The sequence below is a fragment of the Penaeus japonicus genome, unplaced genomic scaffold (assembly GCF_977035675.1).
Source record: "Penaeus japonicus unplaced genomic scaffold, GWHDUDI00000001_assembly GWHDUDI00000038, whole genome shotgun sequence".
Lineage (NCBI taxonomy): Eukaryota > Metazoa > Arthropoda > Malacostraca > Decapoda > Penaeidae > Penaeus > Penaeus japonicus.
In genome coordinates, this window is record NW_028234440.1 from 11,470,852 (window position 1) to 11,483,351 (window position 12,500).

The 12,500-nt window shown below is 37.6% G+C and overlaps 1 protein-coding gene across 1 annotated transcript in view; it reads right to left on the reverse strand.

Annotated features, from left to right (window-relative positions):
* Positions 1–1,218: 1,218 nt before the first annotated feature.
* Positions 1,219–12,500, reverse strand: part of LOC122264947 (uncharacterized) — a 183,754-nt gene continuing 172,472 nt past the window's right edge. Inside the window, exons 15-34 of the mRNA XM_086533010.1 lie at positions 8,955–9,380; positions 8,136–8,275; positions 7,902–7,994; positions 7,515–7,730; positions 7,231–7,365; positions 6,867–7,085; positions 6,419–6,670; positions 6,028–6,192; positions 5,669–5,875; positions 5,343–5,539; positions 5,093–5,217; positions 4,852–5,009; positions 4,540–4,712; positions 4,288–4,367; positions 4,063–4,181; positions 3,770–3,868; positions 3,487–3,615; positions 3,308–3,386; positions 2,811–2,972; positions 1,219–2,690 (exon numbers count right to left, since the gene is read on the reverse strand). Coding sequence (XP_086389136.1) covers positions 2,503–2,690; positions 2,811–2,972; positions 3,308–3,386; positions 3,487–3,615; positions 3,770–3,868; positions 4,063–4,181; positions 4,288–4,367; positions 4,540–4,712; positions 4,852–5,009; positions 5,093–5,217; positions 5,343–5,539; positions 5,669–5,875; positions 6,028–6,192; positions 6,419–6,670; positions 6,867–7,085; positions 7,231–7,365; positions 7,515–7,730; positions 7,902–7,994; positions 8,136–8,275; positions 8,955–9,380 — 3,362 coding nt within the window. The 3' untranslated portion in view covers positions 1,219–2,502. The remainder of the gene's footprint in view (positions 2,691–2,810; positions 2,973–3,307; positions 3,387–3,486; positions 3,616–3,769; positions 3,869–4,062; positions 4,182–4,287; positions 4,368–4,539; positions 4,713–4,851; positions 5,010–5,092; positions 5,218–5,342; positions 5,540–5,668; positions 5,876–6,027; positions 6,193–6,418; positions 6,671–6,866; positions 7,086–7,230; positions 7,366–7,514; positions 7,731–7,901; positions 7,995–8,135; positions 8,276–8,954; positions 9,381–12,500) is intronic.

Sequence of the window (12,500 nt, forward strand, 5' to 3'; positions counted from 1 at the left end):
GGGAGAGGGAGAGGGAGAGGGAGAGGGAGAGGGAGGGGGAGGGAGAGGGAGAGGGAGAGGGAGAGGGAGAGGGAAGAGGAGAGAGAGAGAGAGAGAGAGAGAGAGAGAGAGAGAGAGAGAGAAAGAAAGGGAGAAAGAAAGGAGGGAGAGGAGAGATAGAATGTAGAAATACGATGAGGATAAGATAGATAAGCCTTTAGAGGACTTTTCCTTGATAAGGATTTATCACTTTGATTTTTACCCATTTTAGAAACCCGTACTTGAAGTGAAGACATTGTGAAATACGTTCTTAATAACTGTATCTTTTCAATGTGGGAAATGTCAGTGTGAAACACATGGCCATTAAATGTTAAATCACCATGTCTCTTGATAATGCACAAGCATATGGACCCTTAGCCTAGCAGTGCATTCGCCACCCAACCTATGTCTTTGGGAGGTGACATCAATCATCTGACACACCTAGAACCCGCTGATAAATGGTCTTTTCCAAAGACGTCTACGAATGTCTGAGGCTTTACAATGCTAGTACACCGTATTTTAATGAAGAAAAGCCTGAAGATGGGAAATTAGATTCTGTACTTATATTTCCCTTTGGATAGGAGTATTCATTTAAGCATATTGTTATCATTGTTATCTCAGCCAAGGGAGTCATCGTGTACTTAAAATATTCTCAAGTCCTTGTTTGGGTAATTTAATTTCCCTGTGAAAAAACAGTACCTAATTTATATCTTTTCAACTACAATATTTTGATTTAAATTGATGGTACTTCCCAGTTACAAACACCAGTTTCAGTATCTTTTCCATTGTCATGAATTATATAATCAATTAGCTTCATTCACATTGACAAAACCAGTACTTTGGGAAACATATCAAAGGATTTTCTATAAACATCTGACAAACAGGAACCTTAAGCTTGTTTTCTTCTCGAAAATTTACAAATACCTATTTTCATCTGAATTGAATATATGTTAAAAATATAAAATCCTAAAATATATTGTTAAATTAAGCATTCCAGGAAAAAAAAGAGACAAGGTGTCGAGATTACATATTGGATTGTTTACTGCTCCATACATTAAATTTCGGTCCTCTTCCTCAGAATTTCAAGCAAGAAAGTTGCAGTATAGTACATTGCTCTTACTGTCTGTTTGCATTTTTCTTTAATTCATGAAAAATGAGAACATTTTCTTTAAAACAATCAGGAAATTAGAAAGTATAGTATGTAAATATTAAATTTATTTTCAGAGGCGATATGGTTTACAATATTCATTTATAGCACTTCATCTTAAATATAACCCCAGTTTTCCATTTTGCTTATATTACCGCATTAACGATACGAGAAGTTGAACTCCGTCCTGTGCCCAACTCACTAATTAGCACGTGGTCACGAGTCCGTCTGGTCAAAACAGGTCACAGTATTTATGCCACAAAAATGTACTCATAACAGGGCAGCAATCACTGTAATCTGTAGCAAAGCACAGCAGCAGCAAAAAAGGGACAGCACGGATCAAGCGTCTGCCTAGGAAGGGGATGGTCGTGTCAGGCAAGGTCATGGGAGATCATTGCCAAGCCTGTAGGTCACACAGTCCAGGGCACAGGCCGGGGCCCGGCTGCCTCGGCATAACAACTAGCAGAGTAGCAAGCACTCAACGGGACAACACAGCGACTCGCTGCAGGTTGCAAATGTCACATTTTGCATATTCAAACTCAACAGTGGGTCGATGTCCCTGGATAATGGGAGAGTTCATGAGTTGACAGCAGCCAGCAAGCATATCCTCCAGCCATAGGCACATGCTCGGGTCTGTACATGACTTTAAATATTTATATAAATATACAAAATAAATCACAGAATTTGAGCCATAATTTACAAAACATATGAGGAGCCAAGCTGTAAACAAGTAACTGAGCTTCAAGTATCTAAATGCATATATCCTCTATACAATCACTCATTATCTTGGAAGTGAAGGGAATGCAGTTTTCCATTTTACTATTTTATAACACAATAACAATTAATATGCAACTGATGCTCACCCTAGCAAATATTACAAAACATTCTTATAATTCACTATACGCACTTTCACAGAACACTATTAACCATTTGTCCGTGTGCATATGCACTAATTTACAATATAAAAAACACAGTAGGGCAGCATAACTAAGTCCGAGTCCACCCCATGCCCCAGCCATCGCTCGGGTCTTGCCTGCGGTGTGGCTCTCTCCTTTCGAGAGCGAGACATCAGGGAGACAGGCCAAGCTACAGCCAGTGGCATCCCATCATATGAGGGGGGAAGGGTGGGTGTGTATATATAGCAGCATCTGCCTCTTCTGCCAGACTCAACACTTCACTAGATTGTGGCGCAATTATATCTGGCTTTGGCTCCATCTTCACTTCATCTTTACTCGCATTTCCTTCTATATATCCGCGTCCATCAGTTACAAAAGAACTTGACCTGGTATAGTGGGCAGCTACTGAGGGAAGATTATAGGGTTCATATGTATAGAAGCTTAGGTATGAGTTTCTCCTTCTTCTACTTCAGCTTCTTTTAACCATCGCATGAAGCTCTTAACAAGGTTAACACAAACACCTTTTCCCTCCTGCTCCTCTGGATCCTGAGACTTGGCCCACTCGTCAAAGGCCTCTTCAGACACTACTTCCGAGTCATAGAAGGCATTAAAACACTTTTCTAGAAGACCTGAAATGAAAGCATGGATTGACAGATTAGGGTCAACCACATTCCAAATCGCTTCAAATAAAATAGTCGCATGTTAATCTTTATTTTGGATTATTGCAAAAACCTGAACACTTTACAAACCTGGGGGATGTTGATGCTTCACACTGATAGCTTGTAGAGCATAAATACACTGTAGCTCTAGCTTGTCACTGCTGTCCACATATTTGAGCACCACAGTCAAACGCTTCTTCATTTCCTCCTCAAAGTCTTCAGTAACACGGATTGAGGAACCATCGTTGGAAGCTGGAAAATCAAAGCAACAAATGATGAGGCACTCCTGATACAACTGACAAAAGTAGAAAATATTTTGATAAAGCAATACTAATCAGTAATTTACTCAATCTTTAAAAAATGAGGAGACATTACAAAATACTCATTCTGAAAATCAATTTCAATCAGCAACAAGCTTTTCCAAAGCATGATTCTTAAGGCTTCATAATTCAAAAGTTAAAAAATGCATCTAGGATATTACAAGACCACTGAAGGAGGAAATAAAAATGTAAATAGGAGCACAATATGCCAATAATTTTCAAGTGTACTGAACAATATAGATTTCATAAAAGCAGATCATCACTTACTCATAGTTTGACTTTCCACTAAGGCGGTCACCAAGGCACGTATGAATTTGCTGCTCTTAACGTCTTTTCCAATATTTGCCTGAAAATACATAAAATTATTCTTGTGCCCGCAAAACATGGATATCATTTCAGATCCCCAATAAACAAAAAGACACATACATCAACTACTTTACACTTACATCAATCCAGCTAAATATTTCTTCATTTGTTGCTCTCTTAAACAATCTAGTAATCTCAGCCTCAACCTTCTGAGGGTTCCATCCACCTTGATTTCCGGACTTGCTACGGTCAACAGTGAACTCCACTTGCTGTAAGGAAGGTTAAAAAATTAGAAGTTGACAGGAGCAATCCTTTATAGAAATACACTTCATTCTACTTTCATCTTGTATCTATAATAAATCCACTGGACATATTCCTTCAGCATGTAAACCATCATCATGAGCGGACCACTTCAGTACTTACACGCTTGGCAAGGAACTCCTGAACATTGGCACCAGGAGGAACTATACTAGACCAACTTAGTCCTGATGAATTCCAGAGATCAGCTACTTTATTGGGACTCTGAAAATAAAAGAATGGTTATTTACTGAATATCAACACACCCAAGAATAATGTGCATATAAAATATTGACAAAGATTAACACACACTTCTCTTACTCTACAATACAGAAACCTCCTTATAACTTTTCTAAATATTTCATCTTGTATTAACTTATTCTTAGGGGCCACAATAAGATACAAAACATGGTACTTACAATAATCTTAGCAGACTTGGCTAATATACTGGCAAAGACATCAGCACTCTTATTTTCAGCATATCTTGATAAATCCCAGAGTCGTTGAAGTGAAACTGCATTATCATTCAGGCAAGGAGCTGCAAGCACAAAACAAGAATCAATGAACCTTAAAGTTCACTACACTTTCTTTCTCAAGCAATTATAGATGAAGTAATGCAGAATTTCCTGATGACTTGAACTTACCAAATATTTCACCCAAGTAATCACACACTTGAGGAATATCAATTGCAAAATCTTCTGTCATTGACAGAGTCTCTTGGCAACTGAAAAAGGGAAAATTCATATAAATAAAGCATTCAATCTGAATAATCCCTATAAATATCACAATCTGAACATATGTTTATTGGTTAATTATATGGATATTTCATAAGCCAAATTTCAGTAAAAAAAAAAAAAAAAAAAAAAAAAAAAAAGTGAAAAAAAAATTCAACCTACCCTTCTAGGAACTGATCAACCGAGAGGAGTTTTTCAACAATGAGGTCATGATAAAACTGTCCAACCATCTTCCTCTTTGTTGAATCACGGTCTAGCACCCACTCTAGCGTTACCTGTACAAAGTACTTAATGGTGCTGGTGGAGAACTTCTCCTTGACACACAACTTGGCCTCCTGCAATTGAAAAATGGACTTGCTATCAATCATGAAAATCTATGATATTTGTGTACTTCACGATTATATATGCAACTCTGAAAAAGAAGTTGTCAATGAGAAAAAATTGGGCAATAAATAAAATATAATATAAACATACCTCAGGATCATTATTGTGAGTGAATTCCTCGATGATTGCTATGGCAAACTTCTCGGCAGCTGCTGAAGTAATATTTGGAGAACCCTTAAGAGATTCGCCAGTTTCCCTAGGCACTGAGTTATCCCTTGATTCTGGACGACTAGTAGATTTGCTTCGGTCTGAAAAAATTATATTTTTTTTAGCTTTGAAATGAGAGAAAGAAATATCAATAGACACCAATACTGAATGCAAACATGCTTACCAGGGCCAACAAACTTCTTGACTGCAGACAAGGCACTTTCCTTGTCATTGGAAGGTGGAGGCATACTCTTACTGCTAAAGACCCCTTGCCTTGGTGGCCCTCCTCCAGGAGCCAGTCTGTTTCCACTGTAACAAACATAATTATTAGCAAAAGCAGGTCACAAGGTTGAAATGGAGATTCACACATCTGATAAGTCAGATTATGCAAAAGTTTGAGTCCATTATCTAGTATCATTGTAGAAGGTTCTTACCCCATTGATGAAGGAACTCCTCTTCTATTATCGTTAAGTATAGAGTTATTTCCCATGCTATCTCCCAGCACATTAAACCTATTACTTTCTTGCTTTGTTTCATCGTGGTCCTTTAAGCCACCCCCTGAGCTGCCACGTGCCCAATTGCTGAATCCTGCACCTCTCAATGTAACTTCCTTGCCCTCAGCTGCTCCAGGCTGGAATAAATAATTATTAATTAGGAAAGCCAAAGTAAATCTGCTCCAAAACCTCTGCATTATAAATATTTAAAAATGTATTTGCAAACATAAAACTTTGTGATCAAAAAATGTTTGACAAAGCCTTACCCTATTGATGAAGGTATTTTTGAGGCGTGAAGAGTCAAATGATGTCCTGTTCTTGGTGGAAGCGACCATGTTCCATCCATCCTCAGACATTGGAGGGCCACGGTTATCACGGCTACGCTTGCGGTCACGGTCATCTCTCCTGTCATCTCTTCGGTTAGGAGTAGATGCAAGGGCAATTTGCTGCTCGATCTCCTCTCTCTTAGCTTCCTGCAAGTGCAAAAGTAACCACATGAAACACATCAGTCTTCAATCTCCAACCTTCAAGCAAAAAATAAAAGTACAAGTGTCAACACTAATGATTTTTAATCCCTGCTCTTTTAAAAACTTCTCAAAACTACATGAACAGCTGACAAACGAACCTCGTGGACCTGAGCCTTTGTTTTGGGCTTGTTGTCTTCTCTTCTTGGAATCCACTTGTTTCGCCTCAAGTCAATTACATCCATCATTAGGAACCTTACACGACTATTGGTTAGGCGGTCATTCACTATTTTCTCCATCTGCGCAAAATGTTTATCCAATTCTTGCTGTTGGGGGAAAAGAAAGATACAATGAGGTGCTATTCCTTTAACAGATGCAGTTCAGTTCAGACAGATCTGCGAAGACGTTGCTTCGCCTGGGTTATATGCATTAGGCGGCCTGGCCTCTGTCAGCTATGAGTGCTGACTCATCTTATCTGATGCAATATATTGATAAAGATTTTTTTTATACAACACTACAAAACCTTGTACCATGTTCAACATATCCACTTACCATTGCCTTTGGTTGCTGGTTGCACTGTGTTTCCAAGAGCTTTCCAATTGTAGTAAGCAATTTACATAGGCACTCAAGGGACTCTTCATCTCTCTTTTCCAAGAGTGTGCCAATGATGCGCATCATAATTGGCGATGTCAACATGCGCAGTTTATAAAGCTCTCCAATAAACCTAATGTTGCCTACTGACCTTTTTCTTAATTTAGTTTCATCAAAGTCTAATTTCAATAACAATTCTTGCTTCTTCTCAGCCTGTAAAAAGAAAGTTTTCATTACTTATTTTTTATGAAGATATTCAATGGCAATACAATGTTCCTTATTAATAATAACTTATCAATCAGCATTAATATGAAGAAATCACTACAATATTTAATACAAGTACATAATTTCAAACATACAAATAAAGCAAGAAAAACAAGAAGGGAAACCCATTACTGTCTGAACTCACATCAGCAACTTCATCTATTTCTTTCCGTCTGGTGGCCTTAAATTCTTCCATATTATCTTTTTCAAATTCTTTCTGGCACTTATTAATTATAAGATTCCTAAATTTAACTTCTGACTTGCCACTGTTGCTGGAATCAGAACCCTCTCCACGGACAGACATTTTGGAGAGAACTTGACACATCTGAGCATAGGTTGAGGAAAAACCCTGCTCATCCACAGCCTGTTTGGACAAGAAAACATTTATATTTGTACAATATAATCAATAATGCCCCCCAAATTAAAAAAATATATATTAATATAAATTTGAACAATTCATCCACCCACAACATGGACATCCATATTGCCAAATGAACACCAAAACCTACCTTTTCAAATATAAGATCAATCACAGCAGAAAGTCTTTCTGTGGTGTCAATGGGCATCTGATTGACTGTTCCAACCAGCTTCTCAAACTTCTCTGGTGTCAACTTATTCAAGATACCTCTCATCCTCTTTACCACCTGCAAAATGGAGGATAAAGTTAGTCCAGTGAGCTAAACCATATTAAACTTTTGGAAACATGTAATAAATTTATAAAAATTAAACTATGTACACTTTCTAAACAAAGTAGCAATTGCAATCACAAGAAATCATTACAAAAAGCACATACCTCAGCAGTCTGAGCATCCTCATCAGCAACAGAGGACTCCTTAACAGAAGGCTTCCAAGCATTTTCTGTAGTCTTCAGCTTAGTCTCACGTCCTGTTGAGAGGGGGATGATGATGACCTTGCTCTGACCACGGCCACTTCCTCCTCTATCACTTCTGCTCCCTGGTCCACCACCTGGCTCTCGGCGCTGCTGGCTATTACGCCCGGGTACTCCTCTCTGTTGTAGTAAAATAATGCATATTTAGAATTTAACAGAACATTAACCATTATTCTTTGCCTTCCATAATGAATTATTCAATACAAAGGTCCCATCATCATAATCAAATGATGATAAAATAAACAGGTAAGAAATTGGGGAAATGGCTCCCACTAGTTGATAATGTCTTACCTTGCTTGGAACTGTTGATTTGAAATAATCAGGAGTAAAGTCTGGGCCACTGCTGCCATGTGAAACGCCTACGCCGCGTTCAAAAGGCTTAAGCTGCAAGATAAAAATTGTTGTCAAACCCATGTTAACATTACACCCATTCCGCAAAAATTAAGCATTTTTCAGACAACACTTCTAAAACTCAGAACTCCTAATATCGCTCCCCTCATCCCACACACAAAAATTCCAACATACCCTTCCTGGACCATCACGGACCACCTCCAAGTTGGGAAGGGACTCGGGCTTCTTGAGGGACAGTGGGTTATTCTGGAGCTCAAGGAGAAATCTGCGGTCATACTGACGCTTACCATCAGGATTTACAGGGCTCCACTGATCTAAAAAGGAAAAAGATAAATAATTATCATCAAAAGAGGCATCTGGTGCCTTTAATCCTTACAGGATGGGCTATATCATAAGATGTTCACAGCCTGGATTGGGTATCTCGAGATCCCTTTTTCTAGTATTTACTAAACTTTTGGTTTGATATAAATGTCTGTGTGCAATACATTAGCATGGTGATATTAATTAGCATTTGGAATAATAGATCATAACTGAACTAAATATTACTTGTAATTTCAAGAAAATAAAAATTCAGTATGAAGGTGATCCAACCCCACAAAACAAGCATTAGACTTCACAGACGGAAGATGTGTATTATTCATTATTGCCAACAGGGCTGTTTTAGCTCCAAATAGTTGAAACACTGGAATATTTCAAACACGCAAGCTTAACGCCTCAGGCTTTTGACCTGCATTAGCTGCAGCCAAGCACTACACACTCGATCAACCAGCACGCCACCCAGGAGGATAGCCAGGGCAAAATATCTTGTCCCCAGCAGCTGGTCTGCCACCACTTGATGTTATATTTTGTCACCCTTCGTTAAGAGGTTAATGTGCAAAAGTGGCATTACTGAAACTTAGAAAACAAGTATCCCAAAGCTATTACAAAACAGGGGCCTTCACCCCTATCCCTCCCCACAACACAAAAACTTCAAACCTATACAGGCTAACCTACCATCCTTATAGTTGTACTTCAGCTGAGGGCCATCGTCCTTCTCCTCCTCGTCATGAACATTGTTGACTTCTCGTTCTATGCTGTTCACTTCCCTTTCTTTGGAGGTACGGTCACTAGGTACCTCCTCAGGGGGTGAGGGGGAGGACTCTGGCTGGGGTGTTGCCTCTTTGGAGGAAGGTGCTGACGCCGGCTTCTGTGTTGGTGGCAGCTGCGTCTTCACTGGCTGAGCTAGCTCTGGCGTCTTCTCCTTTGGAGGCTGAACAACAGGCTGGCTAGCGGGCTTGGTGGCATTCTGAGCTGCAGGTGGTGTTGCAGCCTTCTGGGGTTGGCTTGGTAACTGTGGCTGCTGGGGCTGAGCTGGGGGCTCCTCCACCGTTTCTCTGGCTGGTGTAGTTTCTTCTCGGGGAACCCCCCTTCCACGCTTGCCTGCAATAAGGACAAGTTAGTGTCTTACTCTCAAAAAATTAGACATGTGATATAAGGGATACTGGGGACATGAGATCTTTTCTTTCCAAAGATACATAAATTGATAGATCTGAATGAGTAAATCATTACAAAATGTGACAAGTAATAGAAAAGTAAACATGGCCTATTCCTAGTCTATTTGCTTTGGCATTTCCTTTTTATCAATGTAGTCTACTGAAAGATTTAACTTTTACTGAGTAGACTACTCTCAACAAATACTATCAATAATGATTGTAGTAACTTATAATAATATTAATCAGTCCACTTTGGGGCAAGAATCAGTTCGCCATATAGTAGCTTTATAATTATCCCCAACCTTAACATCAAAATGTTCACAAATAATCAAAATAACCATTATGCATAAATGGTACCACCTCTACTTTTGTATACAATCCATACTCCTTTGCTACTTTTGTGAGGTCTTCTGCTCTCACTCCCAACTAAGATAAACACTCGGACAGAATATAATAAGAATCATCTATCAATCTCCAAACACATCTGGGTAGTGGATACCTGGTAATAGTATAAATGCAACTCCAAATGTTAGCAGATAAACATCATTAATGTACAATCTTCAAACACTTCCATGAGCCTCTGCTGCTTTTTTCCTTAACCCCTTCACTAAGGGCAGTAGAAAATGCCCCTCACGCCGTATCCGAGCTGCTGGCGCGCGTGAAATTTTAAACGTCGCTATTGAATATGACAAGTTTTAAGCCAAAACCTCAACATAATCATCATGTGTATATCAAAATATGCATAGTTAACCTCTTCCCCCATGTGCATGTGACAAGTTATTTACATGGGTTGGGAGGAAGATGGAAAGAGTGACCTTGGTGGGAGGCCTCACTCAGATGACCAAAGAAAATGATTGAAATAGTATGGTAAACTAATCATAAGTTTTATATTTTTACATAATGTTCCATAAATAAATAATAAAATGACTGCTAGCAGGGTGCATCAGTACCTCCCCTGGTATAAGCCAATCCCACTCTTATGTAATAATAATGAAAGTCAAGTAATATATCGTATCATATACGACCTATTCTGAAAGTTCTCGTACAGTATCCGGAAGAAAGAAAACTTAATTCCACCAGAACTCAGCCATGACACCGTATGCGTGTCCTCGGGTTTTTCACGAGCGCTGTGAGGACGCAGTATGTGTCCTCGTGTTGAAGGGGTTAACCCATTGTGCCAGGCCAATTATTTACCCGATGCAGCTCCCTCTGTGAAGATGAGCACACGCAGCCTCCAAGAGCTAGATCTCTCCCAGTGCGAGTCTGCGCTACGCTTCTCAGTGCTACATACCCGCCCGATGCATTTTCTTTTTTGGACAAGCCAAGAACAATATGTCTACAATGCAAATGCAATGAGTATATACATACATAACCAGGTAAAATGTGTAGAGGGCGAAGTCATGAAGCAATGAGACATTATCTTGCAAGAGCAATATGTCCATGACATGAAAGCATGTCATCCGTTGCAAATGTAAAGGGTGTATATCCATGACAACTTGCTTCCATATTTCAGAAAATAACTTTTTATTGACTACAGAGAGAGAGAGAGAGAGAGGGGGGGGTATACCAGTACTCTGAGTACTTCCGTGATTCTACAGAGGTTAGATCGAAGAGACCAGAGCAACTATCACTAGCTTATCCATTACCATTTACAATCGATTTGTAAAAATTACATTAACCCTTTCCCGACGGGCACTCGCTACGCGAAGACCCCTATGCCGGGCGAATGCAATATTGCATTGAAATCGTCACACTGGCATGACGCCCCGGCATCGGGAGTTTGGCTGTGTCACACGAGTGTAACGCACCGTCGTCATATGGTTAAGGTATATAGTGAGATTTTATACTCAGTGATTAGCAATTATATTACTTAATAATATGGTGGCACTCTGATAATGCATCTTCTGCTGAAGTGCATGGTTTGAAGTTATCTTTCAAGAATTACATACTGATAATTCATCTCTGATAAAGAGCATCACACAATTCCAACCAGACCTAAAAATATGTAACACAAATCTCATTCAATATGAAGACATATTAAACATTCATACTTTTATACATATACACATATATATACATACATACATAATATACACATATATATACATACATACATAATATACACATATATATACATACATACATAATATACAAATACATATACATACATATATACACATACACATACATATATATACATATATACACATACATACATATACACACATATATACATATACATACATATACACATATATACATACATACATAATCTACACATATATATACATACATACATAATCTACACACATATATACATATACATATACATATACATACACATATATACATATACATACACATACATATACATACACATACATATACACATATACATACACATACATATACACACATATATACATATACATACATATAGACATATATACATATACATATACATATACATAATACATACACATATATACATACATACATACATAACATACACATTATACATATACATACATACATATACATACACATATACATATATACATACAATACATACATATACATACATACATACATATACATACATTATACATATATACATACATATATACATAACATATTACATACATATATACATATATATACATACCATAATACATATACATATGCATACATATATATATACATATATTAATATACCATATACATACTAAATATTACATATACATATGCATACATAATATTACATATTACATATACATATACAATACATATATATTATATACATATACATATACATATATATACATTATAATATATACATTATACATAATCTACACACATATATACATATACATATACATATACATACACATATATACATATACATACACATACATATACATACACATACACATACACATACATATACACACATATATACATATACATACATACATACATACATATTCATATATACATATGCATACATATATACATATTCATATATACATATGCATACATATATACATATTCATATATACATATGCAT